This window comes from Equus przewalskii, chromosome 28, assembly GCF_037783145.1.
Source record: "Equus przewalskii isolate Varuska chromosome 28, EquPr2, whole genome shotgun sequence".
NCBI lineage: Eukaryota > Metazoa > Chordata > Mammalia > Perissodactyla > Equidae > Equus > Equus przewalskii.
Genome location: NC_091858.1, coordinates 19,685,143 through 19,703,966, shown reverse-complemented (window position 1 = coordinate 19,703,966; position 18,824 = coordinate 19,685,143). Strand labels below are relative to the sequence as shown.

General features: G+C 39.1%; 1 protein-coding gene and 1 long non-coding RNA gene across 24 annotated transcripts in view; one reads left to right on the top strand and one right to left on the bottom strand.

Annotated features, from left to right (window-relative positions):
• MTUS1 (microtubule associated scaffold protein 1) overlaps positions 1–18,824 on the top strand; it is a 150,853-nt gene that overhangs the window by 94,712 nt on the left and 37,317 nt on the right. Inside the window, exon 1 of one of the 23 annotated variants that reach the window (XM_070598329.1) lies at positions 5,500–6,007. The exons of 21 other annotated variants lie outside the window; for them this stretch is intronic. In XM_070598329.1, coding sequence (XP_070454430.1) covers positions 5,887–6,007 — 121 coding nt within the window. In that variant the 5' untranslated portion in view covers positions 5,500–5,886. Of the gene's footprint in view, positions 1–5,499; positions 6,008–10,652; positions 10,809–18,824 lie in introns of those variants that run through there. One more of the 23 variants, XM_070598330.1, reaches the window with a different exon arrangement.
• On the bottom strand, positions 5,378–10,747 carry LOC139080055 (uncharacterized). The gene is made up of 2 exons (XR_011534182.1): positions 10,540–10,747; positions 5,378–7,109 (listed from the first exon to the last, which is right to left on the bottom strand). It is a non-coding gene; the product is annotated as an uncharacterized lncRNA (long non-coding RNA).

The window sequence follows — 18,824 nt, the reverse complement described above, 5'->3', positions numbered from 1 at the left end:
AGAAGTTTCATATCCATTTATACCATGATTGACAACATAAAAGAGTGCTGGCTTTGTCATAGTCTGGTCAACATTGGGTACTGTTTTTTAAATTGTTGGCTAATGTAGTCATCGAAAATTTCATGTCGCTGTTTTAGTTTACCTTTTAATCAGTTATTTCAAAGACAGTTCCATTATCTCATAAGACTATGAAGAGGAGCAGAAAGAGAATGAACTTTTGTAGCATGGAATATTTGTTTAAATCTTGGTCTTGCCACATTCTACTCGTGTCCTGGCTTTGGGTTGGTTGCTAAGCCTCTCCAAGTCTCAAATTTCTCATTTGGGAATAAAGAGTTATTTTGGGAATAATTCCCAGTAAAAACCAAAATAATTTTGATCTCATAAAGTTGTATAAAAAGCTCTCAAATGGTAGCTGCTCCTGCTGTTAGGGATGGTGACGACAATGATCCTTTCTGTCATTCGTATGATTCTAGTGGCTTACTCTTAAGAGTTCTTGTACAGAAAGTTGAATTATTTTAAATCCTTAAAGCAAGCAGGAAAAACCAGTGAAGGTCAAGAACCACCCTCGTAGGGTCTAGCTGTTGTAATTTATTTAAAGATTATGATGCTCTAAGATTCTAGCCAACGTTGACTCTAAATAAAACTTGGTTTACTGTTTATAAGGAAGATGTCACACATACCACATACTATTATTACCTTGGTTGTACCACACATTAAATCTGTTTGGGATACCAAAGCATCAGAGTTGTATTTATCCAGTGCCCTGATTGTTTTACACGAGAGCATCTGTCTCAGGTGCCATGGTGTCTGCCCTGGGAAGAGGAAGATGCACTGCTCCTTCCGTATGCGTTTACTAAATACAGCACAGGAGGACAGGGTGGCTTTCTGTACCGCTTTTCCCAAGTGTTGGGAAATGGTTGCAGGTTGCAGACCTGCTCTGACAAGGTGACACTGGTGTGGCCAGGGTTTCCTCCAGTGAGAGGAGCGGGGAGGTTGTCTTTCAGTGTTGCTTTATGCTTATAATTTTCCTCTCAGACTTAAAACGCAGATGCTGTTTTGATATGTGATAAATTTGATGTTGCGAATCAGGAAAAAGTGTGGATTATTTAGTAAGTCTCATTGGGACAAGGGCCCTTTTTAGCCACAGCCAGATTCCTACTTCACACACTACATACAAATGTATTCCAGATTGACGGGAATGAAAACTATAAGTTTTAAACAAAAGTTATAATGATAAGAGCACCAAGAATAGAGACTTGAGAGCAAAGGCCTTTGAGCAAAGGAACATGAGTATAAAAGAAAAGATTAATAATCATGGCAACAGAAGTTTTAGACTTCCCCTTAGTCAAGAACGTTATAAACGTGGTGACGGATGTCGGCTGTAACTAGACTTGTTATGCTGATCATCTTGCTGTCTACACAAATACCGAATCACTGTGTTGTACACCCAAGACAAACATGTTATATCAGTTATATCTCAAGGAAAAAATCATAAACAATGTTAAGCAAACGGGGACAACATGTGCAACATGTTTACTGCATATAGCGCTCTCTGAAATCAGCAAGATGAAAATGACTCTACAATACAGAATGAATTGGACAGACACAAAAGAAGAAATATGGAGGGCTGAGAAACATATGTAAAGGTTTACAGGATGCTGATTAAAGCAATGTGCTGTTGGTTCTTGCCTGTTTTTAAGAGTACTACCCGGTGTTGGTGAATGAGTGAGGCCCAGGCGCCTCATCCGTACTCCTGAGGGAGCGTAAATTACCGCCTTTCTGGAGGCACTTTGGTGACATATAACAAGAGCCTTCTATCCAATCCTATTTATCAGGATTGATTCTAGGAAAATAATGCATTTACTTATTTATTGCTTTTCAGAATTCTTTAGAAGAGGGAAAAGAATTGGAAACAACTTGAATGATTTGAACAACAGGTGCTGTTTAAATTATGTTCAATGACAATGACATTTTTGAAGCCATTAAAATGACAATATACAGGGTTGTTTAATGCTGTGGAAAGATAAGTGTGAAATTTTTAACAAGTTTATTAAGCTTATATTAAGTTTAAAAACTATTTACAGAGCACCATGATATACACTTAGTTTAAATTTTACTTTTTAAGTACTCTACAATCAACATGTGTTTTTTTTGTTTGTTTTTAAAAGCAAACATTGTACATGGGTAAAACATTACTGCTCTTATTTTGGGAGACCAGAGAAGTAAAAGGCAATGTCACTGGTCTTGGAGAACTTACAATTTTATGGGTGAGTGGAGGTTGACATTTTTTCTAATTCTTTTATGTGAATTTTTGGATAATTATTCATAATGTATCTTATAGGCATTCTTCTTTCTATTAAGGAAGAGGACGTCATGAAAAAATTGAACCCTGAATTAACTTTCTGCAGTTGGAAAAGAGATTTGAACATAAGACAATAAAGATTATGAGGCATAAAAATGAAGAAAATCTAGCATTTACAGTTGCATTAGGGAAAGTGAGGAGATAAATGTTAAGATTGATACGCCGTGTTAGAGTTCTGGGGAAGATGGGTTGAATAGAGATGCTTGAAACCCTGGTTTAAGTATTAATCTTCTCCAGATTATTCATGATCCTTAACAACAACAAACAAATCAGACTAGTTTGGATGCATTTCCTGGCATCTAAGCAACCCTGCACGGCATATGCTAGAGTCATGCCTAGAATCATAGCATCATTGTTTTCTAAAATCAAGTCACTGATTAAACACACACACACACACACACACACACACACACACACACACACGCACACGCACACACGCACACACACACTTCTACACAGACTCCAGCAGAATCCATGATTCTTGTTTGAATATGCATGCTGTGATGTTATAACACATTGCCCTGCCAAACACTTGTATCATCCATATCATACCTTCTTTTGTTTTTTAAGCCTTACTAAAGACTTGATTCAATTAGTTTTTAGTTGTTTTTCTTTATTTGTGGCATTAATAGAAACTCATTTTGTAGACTTTCTATAAAACTACTCTGTCACTTAAACTTTTTAAAAAGTTTATTTTTCTGACTCCCTGGTCTTTGTTTAAAAAAATGGAAAAATACAGAAACATATAGCAAAGAAATTTAAAATCATCCATACCCCAGCTCCCAGAGCATTGCTGGCATTTTGGTGTATTTCCTTCAATATTATTTATTGCTTTTGTTTAGTTGAGATCCTACTGTACATACAATTTTAAATCATGGTTTTGTTTTTGTAAAGCAAGCTTTGCTGCACTTCATAAAAACACATCTTATTCTTAATTTTTATACCTGTAACTACCTTGTTCTCTCTTAGGCACCAGAAATTCCTTAAGTTATTCCTTACTGTCCATGGTGATCCTTATCCTGTTCTCATAAATCAAGACTTTGTATAGTAACAAAGATGGACACTTTCTTATCTGTAGGTACTTCTGTGTTTAGTATAAGTTCAGAAACTACAGGTAGTGCACAAGTGACAACAGCTGATCAAATAGGTAATCAAAGAACCTTTTTGACCCAATTTTTAAATCGATGCTTCCCCAGTCCCCAGAAGTATATCTATTACAAAAATAGTTGTAACGCTACAATAACTGCTTGCTCAGTTATGTAAAAGAGTGAATACGTACAAAGTGTTTAGGACAGTGCCTGGCACATAGTAGATGGTTGAGTTGGCTGCTACCACTCAAGGATCGTGAAGGCTGTGCCTTTGCTTTCGCGCACTTGTGCTAGATTGCCACCAGGGGGCAGACTACGTTTGGGAAAGAGTTGACACCCAGCCTGAGCTGTCCCTGGTGTTTTGCATAGTACACCTTTTTTTGTGTGTTGTACTTTACTGTACAAACAAACTACTGCTTCTGCCCTCTGACTTTTCCTTCTGACTGGCACTGCTTCCCTTTATTCTTGCAGTTCCTCGCTCCGCTGTTTAAGGATATCGTAAACAATATTTACTTTCAATATATGTGGTATAGCTTAGTGCAGTTCAAGTAAAAATTTGAATGAATATGATGAATTGGTGGCATGTTGCTAATTGCTTCTTTTGAATAGCATCGGATAAAGGATTTCCCTTTTAACCAGGATAATTTAGAGTTTACTATTACTTAAACAGAAAAGATACCCCCCCCCCCCCAAAAAAAACCATCCTGTATGGGATGGTGTCATGTCTGTTTTTAATAATATCAATATATAACTTTATTCCTCTATTTATAATTTTAGTGCTGGTTGGTATCTTGGCTTTTACCCATTTTGTGGTGGGGGGTAGGGAGGAGGGGTGATTTTGGCATACCGATGTTCAGAATCTGGAAAAAAGATTGTTTTCTTTAATAATAAACTGGGATAAAGTGAAAAGACAACACCTAAATGTAGCTTTTCTTGACTTGAATCCCTTGGTTTTTGTGCTCCAGTTACCATGGGTGCAGTGTGTTTACAAGCTCCATTGTCTGTGTCTTTCCCACAGCTAACCCTTGACAGGGTCTGTCTCGCTTGTTGACAGCCTCTAAATTGGCAGGGGGGGGGTTGACGGAAGAAGGAGAAGGAATTATTCAAAATTTCCTTTCCTGCCTATCTCCTTCCCTCTTCACAGCCTAAACGCTCTGTAGAATTTCTAAAAGAGTAACTGCTTCCTGCACATTTTAACAGCATTGAATAGGGTTATTTATGGTTAACAGTTTCTACATTTATATCTGTTACTGAGTCTTGTTTTTTTAGAAAATCTTGGAAACAAGCATAGATCATTTTTTCACACATTTCCTTGTACTTTTTAAAATTAAAACGTTAAGAGTTTGGGCTATTCCTGGTTTAATAATATTAGCTTACGTGAGCATGTTGCCAGTGTAATTTTCTTGTATCCATACCTTTATCTTTCAGTTTCTTTTTGTTTTTGCCATCATATATTAAGGTGCTTTTACAAACCACTCTACCAAAGTAAGCATTTCATAGATCCCAGTGGAAGATACACATAACCGGACCCCTCCCCAGGTTCCTAGTCTCAGAACGTTGCTGAGAGGCACCTGGTTTCCTACAAATGCGATTACTCAAGTGTAGTCCTGAGAAGACTGTCTGATTGACTCATTTTTATTCCTCTGGAAATATTATATTACATCTGGTAGAGAAATTGCATTAACCTTTTGTCATTGGTTATTAGTGAGGTCCTCAGAACGTGAGTGTTAAAGTGGAACTTCATCCTTTTATCAATCTGTCATAAATATGTTCTAGCAGAAATTTTATTAAAAATTGCACTTGGGAGCATTTATTGCTTGAAGCCATTTTAAAAAATTTTATCCCAAGGCATCAGCTTGGTATATAGGTGTACATATAAAATATCTGCAAAAATGCCCAATGGTATTGGTGTGAATATAACTAAAACTTTGAAAATCAGAACACAGATTACTTTAATGAAACCTTATTTTTTCTAATTATTAAATAAACAGGCACTCGAAGTAGTTAATTTCCCTTAATGATCTTCCAAGTAGTTAGAGCATCCGTGCCGTTATTGGTTGTTATAAAAAGCTTGTAAGACCATCCACTTTCCCCTCCCCTTTACCATCTCTGATGAAAACCGTAACAGCCCCAGAAGTGTGTACAGCATGATGTAACTCAGAGGCTGCTTACGGCTGGATCTGCTAAGAGGAGATCTTATTCAGAGGAAGAGCATTGTTTTGGCAACATCTGGGAGTGAAAACGGAAGCCAGAAACACTTGGACAGCCCTGGGGTTTTTCCTTTTGTGTCTGTGTGGTGGAATGACATTTGCTATGTAGACATGTTTCCTCTCGCTGTATTTCTTGGCCTCGACGAGTGCTGAGTTTAAAAAGACAGCATGTGATGGTCCATGGAAGCTGTTTCTTCTGTGAAATCTTGCTACCTGCTCTGAAGACATGTTGTTGTCTCCCAAATTCTCCTTGTCCACCATTCACGTGCGGCTGACTGCCAAAGGATTGCTTCGGAATCTCCGGCTGCCTTCAGGGTTTAGGAAAAGCACTGTTATTTTCCATACAGGTTTGTGTGCCTTGATCTGTGCTGAGGGTTGCGTGGGGGACGTCTTGATTAACTTGCAAAAGTTTACCAGAAATTTTCTAAGGAGATAGATAGTTGGGGAAAGAAAGCTCTAAGGAGAGAACTAGGCTTAATTTGTAAAAATAAGCAGTTTTCTCTTATGTTTCAACACACGAGCCTTTTCTTACTGTTACCAGATGTGTGTGTGCTCAGTTTGTTATGGAAAGCAGGATGGTGTCCTTGGTGCTCCCTAGCTCTTTTCTCTGACACCAGCCAAATGTGTGGAATCAGCACCTAAGTTGCATTTTATCTGAAATGATTTTGGAAATAGGACATAGGTAAGTAAAGAAGAGCAGTTCTCTTTTGCTTAAAGAAGGAGAAGAAACGAGTTTCTGTAGTGTTTCATTCTCCCTGAGACGATGGTAGGTTTAATATACTAAAAGATTTCCATATTCTAAACATTTCTGAAATAAAACATCCTAATGAATGTGGAGAGGTAATCAATGAACCCCAGACTGAGATTTCCAAGCTTCTCAGTGAAAATATTTATAGTCACAAAAGACTGTCTCTGATGGTTTATGTTGTGGCTGCTTTTTATTTTCTGTGCCTTACATGAAATCAATGCATATGTAAATATGCTCGCTTTGAGAGAATTTAGTGGCCTCAAATTGCTACCTCACGTTCTCGATGGCAATTGCAACTATGGTAAATAGGTTGATTTTGTGCTATAAAACTGGAGTGCTAATCTGTTTGATTGTGGCTGGTTAGTGTGAACTGTCATAGGATTGAGTGTGTAAACAGACGATTCTTTCTTGTTTATATGCATGTCAGCCCGTGTATGTGTTATTCTCCATCTCTGTCCCTGGTGACTTTTTTCAGCTGACTGTTTCCAGTTTTCCCAGAAGCATCTCCCTTCTCTGGGGGATAATTCTCATTTTTTCCAGCACCTCTTCCTCAGATTTCATAACTCCCCTTGACCTGTCGCTGGAGTCAGCCTGCCTTTCCCTCTCGGGCTGAGCTGACAGCTGGAGGTGAACGAGGTGAGTTAGGAGTGAAACAGTGGCTCTTCCTCTCCCAGCCCAAATGCCACTGGAACGTTTTCAACCTTAAAAGATAAAAAGGTAGAAAAATAAAAATAAAAGGGTGTCCTGTGTTTGCAACCATTCGTAGGATCTAAAACAGCTCCAAGTAGCTTTTAATTTTAACTTTAAAAGGAAAAATAATCCATGCTCCAAGTAGAAAAGAAAACCAAATAGTACGGAAGGTTGTACCATCCAGGTGAGCCTCTCCCTGATGCAGCCTCCTGCCATCTCCTCAGAGGCCCCCACTCTCACTGCTGCTTCCACATCCTTCCGATAATTTCCTAATAGCATGTAAGCCTATGTAGACCTTTTATATCCTTTTTTATTATACAGAAATGGAAGCATACTCTATATTCTCTTCTATGGTTCACTTTTTTGTTGTTGCTTTGGTTTGGTTTTTTGTTTTTTTGGGGTTTTTTGGTGAGGAAGATTTGCCCTGAGCTAACATCTGTGCCAATCTTCCTCTATTTTGTATGTGGGATGCCACCACAGCATGGCTTCATGAGCGGTATATAGGTTCACACTTGGGATCTGAACCCCCAAACCCTGGGCCACTGAAGCAGAGCACACGGAACTTAACACATGTTTACCTCATTCTTTTTAATAGTCATGGAACATCCCGTTGTTGGGCAAGCTATGATTTATTTAACCAGTCTTCTCTTAGTGAGCACTTTAGGTGTTTGTAGTGTTTTTGTGAAGCAGGCAGCTTGCCAAGGCAGCTCAAGCAAAAGACACAAGGCTTTTACTACCAGAGTTGACTAATAGTGGTATTTTAGGTGCTTGTTATTTTCTGAAGTTATATAAAAATATTTTTATTTTTGAAAGATATTTGAATATTAAAAGTATTCATTTGATTGCAGTCACAATTTTTAGAGCTAAGTGCACTTAGAGGGGATCTCATTTACCTTATTTTACACCAAGAAGTCAGAGGCCCAGAGAAGTGGATGAACTTGCCCAAGGGCACACAGTCAGTGGCAGAGATGGGACTACAACCTGGGACTTCTGTTTCGAATTTTGGCTTATAGGTTTTCCTAGATGTGAATTTTGCTGTAATTCTGTTAGATCTAGTGAATAGTAGTGATAAAAAAGGAGTTTGTGTTGGGAAGCGTTTTAAAATTATGTAAAGAATATAATTCTACTTATCCCCAGTAAAAAGCTTTTGTGAGCTTATCCATATTACGTAACTCTAAGGTCTGAGAAATCTTCCAATAAAATGGATACTGAAGCCATTGCATTTATTCTTATCCATATGGGCTGTAAGCAGGAGCTTGTGTTGTATCCTTGATAAAGGAAGGGGTGTTGATGTCAGTTGCCATAGGTGGCAGTGGTGTTGGCCTGGATTCCGAGAGCCTGGGGTTGTCGTCTTGGTTCTTCAACCAAGTGAGTGACCTTGATCACTTAACCAGACAGGACTACAAAATAATGGAATCAGATGAGATGACTTCAAATTTAACCTCAAATTCTTTGAATTTTCTGGCTATAGGTTAAAAAACCCTAGATGCATTACTGACACCTGAAAATTCATCTTATCTAAACAAATTCTCTACTGATCTCCCAAACTCAGTTAACATTCCTTGTTTATTTATTTCTCTTCATGACACCATGTTTTTCCCTTATCCTGTCATCAAACGTCAGTCACCTTTGAATCATTGTTCTTCCTCACTTATCCACAACGAATTGGTAGCAAGAATCTAAGACTCTATCTTTTGAAATCTTGATTTGTTTTTACTCTCTGCCACTATTCTAGTTCAGGCTTTTTTATTAGGTTGAAGCATTTGAAATTGCTCTTCTGGTAAATAAAAAAAAAAAGGCCAAACACAATGACAGTTTCATATCATCCAACCTAATACTTTGGGCTATTTGAAGGGTTTCATTTTTTTTATTGTTATTTTTTGTGGTGAGGAAGATTGGCCCTGAGCTAACATCTTTTGCCAATCTTCCTTTTTTTGCTTGAGGAAGATTGTCTCTGAGCTAACATCCGTGCCACTCTTCCTCTATTTTGTATGTGGGATGCCACAACAGCCTGGCTTGATGGGCGGTATGTAGGTCCACACCCGGGATCTGAACCTGCAAACCTAGGGCCGCCAAACCAGAGTGTGTGAATTTAACCACCGCACCATGGGGCTGGCCCCCTGAAGGGTTTTATATTTGATCTTTGCCACCAGCCTTTCCCCTGCTTCCAGACTGTCTTTCACATTGCAGGATTAATTCAGTCATTTCATAAGCAAATATTTCTTAGACACGTACTATGAGCCAGGCCCACTGCTGGATGCTGAAAATATAGCCGGGACTAAGTCACAGATGGCCCCGCCTTCACACAAGGCCCACAGCGTAAGTGAGGGAGACATCGTACAACATCAAGTAATCATGGTGGAGCATGGACTAGGAGCCCAGGTCTTCCAGAAATGCCGTTTAAGCTGGGAGCTCCAGATATGTAGAATTAGCCAAGAAACAAACAGTTTTCCAGGCAGAGCAAACAACGTGTGAAAGCCTGGAGGTGAGGGCGAGCATGGCTCCTTCAAGGAAATGAAAGCATTTTAATATGTCTGAGCATCAAATGTGGAGCGAGAGGCATTAGCCATAAGCATGGTGAGTATGGGGACCCAGACAGAACAGGCCCTTTCATGGAACCCTTACACAGGGCACCGCGCACTTTAGTACATTGTCATCGCGTGGTGCCCGTTGACAGTGTGTTGTCGGATCCAGGATGTAAGTTCCTCTGTAAAGATGAGCAAGAAGAGAAAGAGAGTGAATTTGCCAGTGTTTTGAGTGATGTTGCAGGATGTCGAGCACGGGTGAAGATCTCAGCTTCAGGGAAGGGCTAACATCATCTAAGTCCAGAAGTGCTTTCTCTGACTCGCCAAACTTCTGGCGATAGTCTCTCTTGCCAATGTATTCAGCTCAGTTTATTTAAGAATTTTGCCTCCACATTAGTTCCAATTTTATAATGAGTCAGTGGAGGGAAAAAGAATCTTCTAAGTAGAAATACTCTTTGCCACCAGTTTTATTAGAATTCAGTTTTTCTGTGTAGCTGAAGATACCTGTGTTATTATGAACAGTGCCATTTTGAACCTCAAAGAGTGAATGTTCTCTCTCTGATTCAGGTGAAGGCAATTCATTGTACTAAGAAATAGGATTCTTTCTGCTGAGCTCATGAGAGTAAAAGCAATTACTATAGCAAAGGAGAGGGGTGTACGTACCTATATATTGAGGAAGGACGGCAGAAGTATTATCAATAGAACAAAATATTTTCATTTACTTAAAGCTGCACTAAAGAGAACCATTTTGACTAGATATTTGATAAGAGTGAGACAGAATGTGAACAAATTTGTTTAATTAGTCACCAAATTATGTTCTTCTGTTTGGTATTCATTTCTGAGATTGTCCAGTGGAACTGCTTTTAGCCGCAGTTTGTTAAGACGGCTTAACTAAGAAGTAGCTTATTGGTCTCACCTAAGGAGAAGCAGCTCTGATGATGTTCAGGTGGCTCAGCAATGTCAGCATCAGCATCTCTGCTATTTTCCCAGCCCTTTTCTCATGACAGTTGCCTCGTGATCTCACAATGGCTGCTCCAGGGAGGGGAAAAATATAGGGAAGGGGTGGTACCAAGTCACCACAGCTTACATCTCATTGGCTACATCTCAATCACATGGCCATCTCTGCCTGCAAGGGAGGCTGGGAAATTGAGTGTTTGACTTCTCCAGTCTCAGTAGTACATGCAGGTAACAGAGGGGTTAGGGCCTTGTTTACAGTATCTGCCACTGAGTAGGCGAAACTGTTACTTCTCAAAATACTGAGATATTGGCTGCTTATAAATAAGAAGAGTAGACCATTTAACAAGTTGAATCTCTCAACAGACCTTGTTGCTTTTTCTCTTTTACGATGTGGATGTTTTTTGGTAATGATTATGTATTTTGTAATTATTTCATTTAAACACTTTCAAGTCATCCTGTTATTTGGACATATAGATTAATATTTGATTTTGATCTCTTAAGTGAATTAACTTTCAGTTATAATGCTTCCATTGAGAAAGAATGTTCTCAACTTTAAATGTGGCTTTTATGTATTTAAAATGTGTTAGCAAAAGATTAATATTTTGTTAGTAGTGTGTTGATGGTTCTATTCATGCATTGTTAAGGTGAGGCAAAATAAACTTCAATTTCTCCTGTCTTTCTCTGTCACACTAAAAAAATATAGAAGCCAATAAAGCCATTTTAGAAAGCTTCCATAAAAAAATAATATTAGAATTTGTATGTAAAAAGTTAAGAACTTCAATCATTTGTCGAATACAAAAGACATCAAAAGGACCAAATTCAAGAATAACAGATGAGAGATGTGGCCTTCTAGACCGTCTTTGTCATCTTACTGTGAATCCACATTCTTCTTTTTGGCTTCCTTGAGAGCAGTCTTGAAGATTTGCTGGCCTCTTGCCACACTGATAAGCATTTACTAAGAACTGGTATTGCGAATGGCATTATGCTAAAAATGTTTTGTCATAGACTGATATTAAGTTCCTCTACCTATGGCCCTCTTATAGCTACAGCTTTGCTATGACATTAAAATGTGCCCTTTCATAGTTACAGCAGTTTATTTAAGAAGACAGTGACATGTTAAATGACTTTTCACTCATAATAGATAATATTTTGATAAGCTTTTAAAAGTTAAATGTTGATGGGGCCACCCAGTGGTGTAGTGGTTAAGTTTGTGTACTCTGCTTTGGCGGCTCACAGGTTTGGATCCCAGGCGCAGACCTAGCAATGCTCATCAAGCCATGCTGTGGCAGCATCCCACATAAAATAGAGGAAGATTCTTACAGATGTTAGCTCAGAGCCAATCTTCCTCACCAAAAAAAAAAAAAAAAAAAGGGTTGGATGTTGAAAGAGAGAGTACATCTTAATCTCACAAGTTGCAGATAGCTAAAGTTTTACTGCACTAAACTGTGTTTTAATGTAGTATCTATTTTCACACACCTTCACATGGAGAGTAAACCATACATTATAGTTTGGGGCTGGATTCAGGATGAGAAGTAGAGCAGTGTTTCTCATCAGGAGAAACTGGAGGAATGTGGCAAGCAGTATCCAGTAAAGACTTATTTAATTAGAACAATTGAAATACTCTGGTCAATTGAGTTTTGGTTAATAGAGAATCACCCTATAAATGAAATAATGTAGACTGATACATTTTGTTAGCCCTAAAGCATGTTTTAGAGCTAAAAATATTTCATTAATAATATATGCACATTACTTGTTAGGTTGAAAAAAAAAGTGTGGTTTTAAATGTTTCCAGTATTGCACATCATTTTTCTGTGTTTGGTTTAGGTGATACTCTGGGTTATTTTAGCACATGAGGATCCTTTTTATAAACAGCAGCAATTATTATAGCTCTGGCGAAATTTGAGACTAATAGAACTTTCTTTTGGGTGACAGACTTGCCTTTTTCCTATTGGTCTCTGGTGACCTGAATTTTGGGCACCTCTCCTATTGCTTTTCTTTAATTGATGAGTATTTTGAGAATGACGTTCCCCCCCCCCTTTTTTTTTCTGCTTTTTATCCCCAAATCCCCCTAGTACATAGCTGTATATTTTTTAGTTGTAGGTCCTTCTAGTTGTGGTATGTGGGATGCTGCCTCAGCATGACCTGATGAGCGGCGCCATGTCTATGCCCAGGGTCCAAATCAGCAAAACCCTGGGCCACCGAAGGGGAGCATGCGAACTTAACCACTCGGCCACGGGGCCAGCCCTCCCCTTTTATTGATTGTGTTATAGAAATTCCTGATGTTGAATTTTTAATTGGCTATTTTAATTTTTGTTTCTACTTTAAGATAGCCTGTTGTCTTTCCTACCCAATAAAGAGATTTTTGACCCACTTTGGTGCATTTTGGGGATTGTTTTCCCTACTCAGGTGTTAAATCCGCATGTGCCTTGATTTCCCCATGCTGCTTTGCTGGGGGCCCTGTTTGACAAAGAACATGGTTACAACGTGGCTGCGATGGTTAGGGGCACATCTGTGGCTGTGGAGCACTGCCCACAGGACATGGCTTCATTGGCACCATGGTGACGTCACCTGAGCTGGCCAGCTCAAGATGGAAAAGTCACAGAAGAGGCAGCAGTGACAATTCTAGAATAGTAGGTGCTGTGAGGGGGACGTGTAGACTTTTTGTTCTTGTTTTGGAATCAGTTCCTGGTGGCGACAGAATATTATTCTTGGTACTGTCGTCTTCCATGTGTTAAACTAAAAAGGACACCTTGTCGATGCACGTCGTCATTGCTGAAAACAAAAACACTGCTTGGTATAGCAGGCTTTGTGATGGTGAGCACTTTTTTTGGTACCTATTAATTGATTAAGTCAAAATGATCATTAAAACAAAAACAACAAAAGTCCACATGAAGGCTAGTATTTAATATTCTAAGTAATTTGTTTAATAATAAAGGGAAAAAAGCCGGGATCCGGTGGCGTCTATCTTGTGAAACAGCACCTCGTCCACATCAGTGGGAACTTGGTGGATATGTTTTCTGTCTTGTGCTCTGAGAAAAGACCTATCCATTTTGCGCATGTACAGTTTGAACAAGTATAATAAAAGATACTTGTTTCATAATTTAAGTTGAAATAAAAATTCAGACTTTTCCTCTACTAAAATTCATATTCTTAATGAAATTTTTGTTAGATTAGAATAAAAATATTTTTGGGGCTGGCCCGGTGGCACAGCGGTTAAGTGCGCACATTCTGCTTCTCGGTGGCCCGGGGTTCGCCAGTTCGGATCCCAGGTGCGGACATGGCACCGCTTGGCAAGCCATGCTGTCGTAGGCGTCCCACGTATAAAGTAGAAGAAGACGGGCATGGATCTTAGCTCAGGGCCAATCTTCCTCAGCAAAAAGAGGAGGATTGACAGTAGTTAGATCAGAGCTAATCTTCCTGAAAAAAATAAATAAATAAAAATAAAAATATTTTCAGTATCATCGGAATTTTTACTATCACAGGCCTAAAATTGTATTACTCACAATTTTTTGTTGTGTTCCATTTTTGTAGTATGTTTTTTTCAGTCCTGAAACAAATCCATAAACTTAACATATTAAGGTAGACTTCAGATTATTTAGAAAGCCAACAAATTGAGGGAGATAATACTGTCTTAAAAGTATTTCTGAATGTAATGAATTTCTATTAACTTTTCTTTGTAGTTAGTAGTCCATTTTAAGAACATGAGAAATCAGCTTTTCTCCTGCCAGCTACGTGGAAAATGTTCAAGGTCAAGTTTGGGTTGTTTTTTCCAAGAAAAATTGTGTAAGCATGATTATCTTGAAACAGGAGTTTTGAATATGAATATGCCTTCTATTCTGTAATCTACTTTTAAAATTAAAAAAAAGTAAAACCCTTTTCCATATAAGCCGTTGCAACAAATTCTAACGATATAGTAGTGTGAAATTTAAATGCTTAGGTGTCTTAATGTCCCTCCCCCACCGAAAGAAATGACGTGGGTAAATTTTAAAAGTCTTAAACACTATTTTGTTGAACTTGAAATGTTGTGTATTAAGTAAATGCCATACCTACCTAGAATAGGAAAGTACTGTGTGTACCTCCTAAATTATTATTACTGTGAACTCTTTTCAAATAAATAATGAAAGGAACACTAAAAATGTTTATATAAATTTATACGAGTAATTGATATGAATAATTTTTTTAAATGCCTGAGTAAGATTGTACAGATTACTGTGGGTTTGCTCTTCAGTTGATACAACTACAAAGTGTATGTTAATGCTCTTGTGTTAGGGGCAGTATTCAGGACAACGGGAATAAGGAGCTCCTTGCTCCTCAGGAGAATGACATGGCAGACAGTTAAATCTGGAAAGTGTTATGGAGCAGGTGAGTTAAGAATAGACTCTTTTTGGAGACTCAAGAGCAGGGTGTTAGAGAATGTCATAGCACCTTCCTCACCATCTCCCACACCGCACTCCTCCCCTCCCTCTGCCCTCACTCTCATTCTCACATGCTAAGCTACCCCTCTCTGTGTTACTTCCTAACTGGGAACTTGTGACTTGTCCTGGATTCCCCTTGATCTGACTGGTCACCAGTTCCTCCTGTTGTGCCTCATAAATGCATTGATGTTTTCCTGCCTGTCATCACTGCCACTGACCCATGAGTTTCTCCTCGTGGGCCTCCCTCAGGACCTCCCTACATATGCCCTCAGATCTTCCTTGACAGTGCCTCCAGCCTCGTTCTGTGCCCCCTACAAGATAAAACCTTGTATGGCACACATGCTGTCGCCCTGCTTATGCTTCCAGCCGCTCCATCTTACCGTCACTGCAGGAGTCCTGACCTTGTTGTCAGCACAGGCTACCAGGGCACCAGGGGCCTCCCATACCTCGCTGCCTTTGCGTTTGCTGGTATCTTCTGCTTATCTTTCTGCTGAATGTGCAAATGTCCATCCAAACTCTGCCTCTAGAACTCTTTCTTGACTACTCCAGATCTAGCTGTTTCTCCACCTGTACTCTCACCACCATGTGTACATAATTCTATCTAATAATCAAGTCGTGTTGCCGTTATTGCTTTGTTTCCTTGGACTATTCCAGGGTAAATACCCGTCATCAAATGCTGAGGAAACACTGACAGAGAGAACTTGTGTAGAGAGAGGTGTCCTTCCTAAGGGTTTTAGATGTGTAGGTTCAGATTAAGGCAGAAAGAAGGGAGTCGGTTGTCGATCCAGGCTGCTGGTAGAGACTTCGAGAACCCTCACCAGCCCGCTAGTTCATTACCTACATTTTATTAACATTAGTTTCAATGCAGTAGGTGGCAGAAGGCACATTCCACCCAGTGGCCGTCACCTTCACACACGTAGGTGGACATGTGAGTGGAACAGGAAGAGATTCAGCGGAGACCCTTGGTGTCTTCATGCACCCCTGTCCACCAGCACCCCCTTCTCCATGCCTCCCCTGCCCCTCAAGACACCAGGGCAGGCCCACCCACCCCCACAACAAAGCCATCATGGGGGATTTTGACACATACTTGGAGAGTGAATGAATGGCTCAATAGGTATACAAAAACTAGGCAAAATTATTTAGCAAATACCGTGTATACTTTTGTGTTTCATGGAAGCCAAGGCGACTCTCCTAGTAGGTCTTGTCTCTTATTATTTGATTTTAATATTTGGAAAGCCAGCCGATTCAGTAAATGGCTTATTTGGTCTTAGGATGGATGTGTCCTCAGCAGCCAGTAGCTTAGTCCACATCTCAATGGTGAAGTCTTCCTCTCGGAATTGTGTTTAGCCTTGAAATGGGGGGTCTATATACCTCAGTGACTTGAGCCTGAAAAACAGGCCTCTTCCCCTTTACCCAGCTACTTTCTTTAAGAAAATGAATAGATTTATTAGGCTAGTTTTAAATTTTATTAACCTGCAGTTTCTGAGTAGAAGGAAGAAAGATAGCAAACAGCGTTATCCAGCTGTTTTTCAAGGGAGCAAATGTCTTGGATTCAGGACTTGTGTTTTCCTGGAGGAGGTTTCAGTTTCAATAGAGTGCATCCCAGGAAGGTTGGATCAGACGTGATAGTGGTGATTATCTTGTTGACAGACATCTAAATCTATGGAGAAGGTTCTGATTTTCTAATTTTAAGGTTTCTGATTAAATAGATCCTGTTAGTATAATAAACAAAATATTTTAAACTTTTAAATACAGCTGCATTATCAAATGGTAACCTGTTAATAAAGGGAATAGAAAGGCAAAGTTTGGTTCATATTACGCTAATTTGGTTCAAATCCCAGTAGGATTCAGAGACACTGTTGTTCTTTAGTATCATGAAGTACCCTATTTATGAGCATTAGGGCTCTGAGCATCATTGGAGATTTTTGCATCATCTCTGATCTTCAGTTGAGCCAGGAGTGAGGAGGGAAGGAAGGACACGCAAACTGGGTCATCAGCTACCATGTGGTACAATTTTGTCCTTAGGGAGCACAGTATATGGAGCGGAAGATTGAGGTCACAACATGATTTTCCAGCTCTAGGTAGAGGACAGTCTTTGCTTTTTGCACTTCTGTTAAAATTTGAAGCTACATACTCCTAGAAGAGTAACATGTCAATGTTTTCTTTCTTCCTTAAATGCAAATATATTCTGAGCATTTACATATGACAAACCTGTGTTATTTCCATTCTTGTCTAGATTCCCCAAGGAAGAAACACGGATTGACTGTTTTCTTGATGGTTAAGTGTTAAAGATTTCAGTGCTCAGAATTCATTGTAACCACCTTGAAAAAGCAATACTACCTTTTAATTTTGAATAGGCAATATGTTAACCCCATAGTTAAAAAGTATTAAAAAAATGCATTAGAACACTTTGTATCTGTCTGGTTCCTATTCCCTTCTCTGAACAGGTAAACATTGTTAGTACTTTTATATGTATTATGCTATAATTTTGTTGTGCATTTAGAAGCAAAGAAGAAAATATGGTCTTATAGTCCTATCGTCTTTATACAACAGGGCATACTGTCTACATTGCTCTTTAATATGCTTTGTTCATTTACCACAGAGAGCTTCCTAGTTCTGTCTTATGGCTGTGGTATTCTACTGTATAAATGTACTGTAAATGTATTGAACCAGTCCTCTGCTTATGAGCATTTGGGTTTTTTTTTCTTTTTCGTTTTTCTTTGCAAACAAGTTTGCAATGAAAATCTTTTTCTGTAGCTGTCATTTTACACCCCTCTAGGATTCATAATAGGATAAATTCTTGCTTACCAGCTATGAATTCAACAGTTTGTGCTAAGGTGTGTTAGAGAAGGCTTGGTACAAAGCTCTTGTGTGCTTAAACTGAGCATGTGACATTATGCAGACAGACATGACCAGAGTCAGGTTTTAAATGTTTGAATGAGATTCTCAGTGGGTAGGATTGGAAACTGCGTCATGATGTCCAGATCTGACGATTCCTGTCACTACCTGAGGCAGAGCAGTGTTTGTGTTCTGGACATGATGTTTGTGTTTTCACGACTGGACACTTAGGAATGGATGCTGCCTCCCTCATTAGATGGAGTTAAGACCCTAACATTTAACTTCCGCCAAAGGTGAAACAGCACAAATGGAAAAGCAGCTAAGAACCAGGAGCCCTGCACGGTTGGAATGCGTCCAACTGGGACAGTTGATAAGACAAGATAAGATAGCCAGAGCTACTTAAGTTCATTCTGGGGTGATCTTAGCAGCACTCTTAATAGAGTGTTGGGTCCTAGGGAATTTTCTAAATTTTCAAAGAATATATACCCCCTGACACAGTTAACAGTTCCAAAATATGGAGAATAGGACTTTTATAGGCACAAATGCCATTTTGTGATCAAAAGCGAAAGCAACCAAAATATAATAAAGGAAATGTATAGGTACCAGTCTCACTCGTGGACCTAAGCCACCTGAATCCTCAGCAACAAGCGAGGGAGTAGTTGCTACTATTGCACTGAAACAATTAAGTTTCTCTCAGGGACTGGGGGATGGAGGAAATGGGTGAAGGGGGTCAAAAGGTACAAACTTCCGGTTATAAAATAAATAAGTCCTGGGGATGTAATGTATTGGATGGTGACTATATTTAACAATACTGTGTTACATATTTGAAAGTTGCTAAGAGAATAGATCTTAAAAGTTTGGATCACAAAAAAAAAATTGTAACTGTGTAGTGACAGATGTTAACTAGACTTCTTGGGATCGTTTTGCAATATGTACAAATGTCGCATCATGTTGCAGACCTGAAACTAGTATCCTGTTATATGTCAGTTAT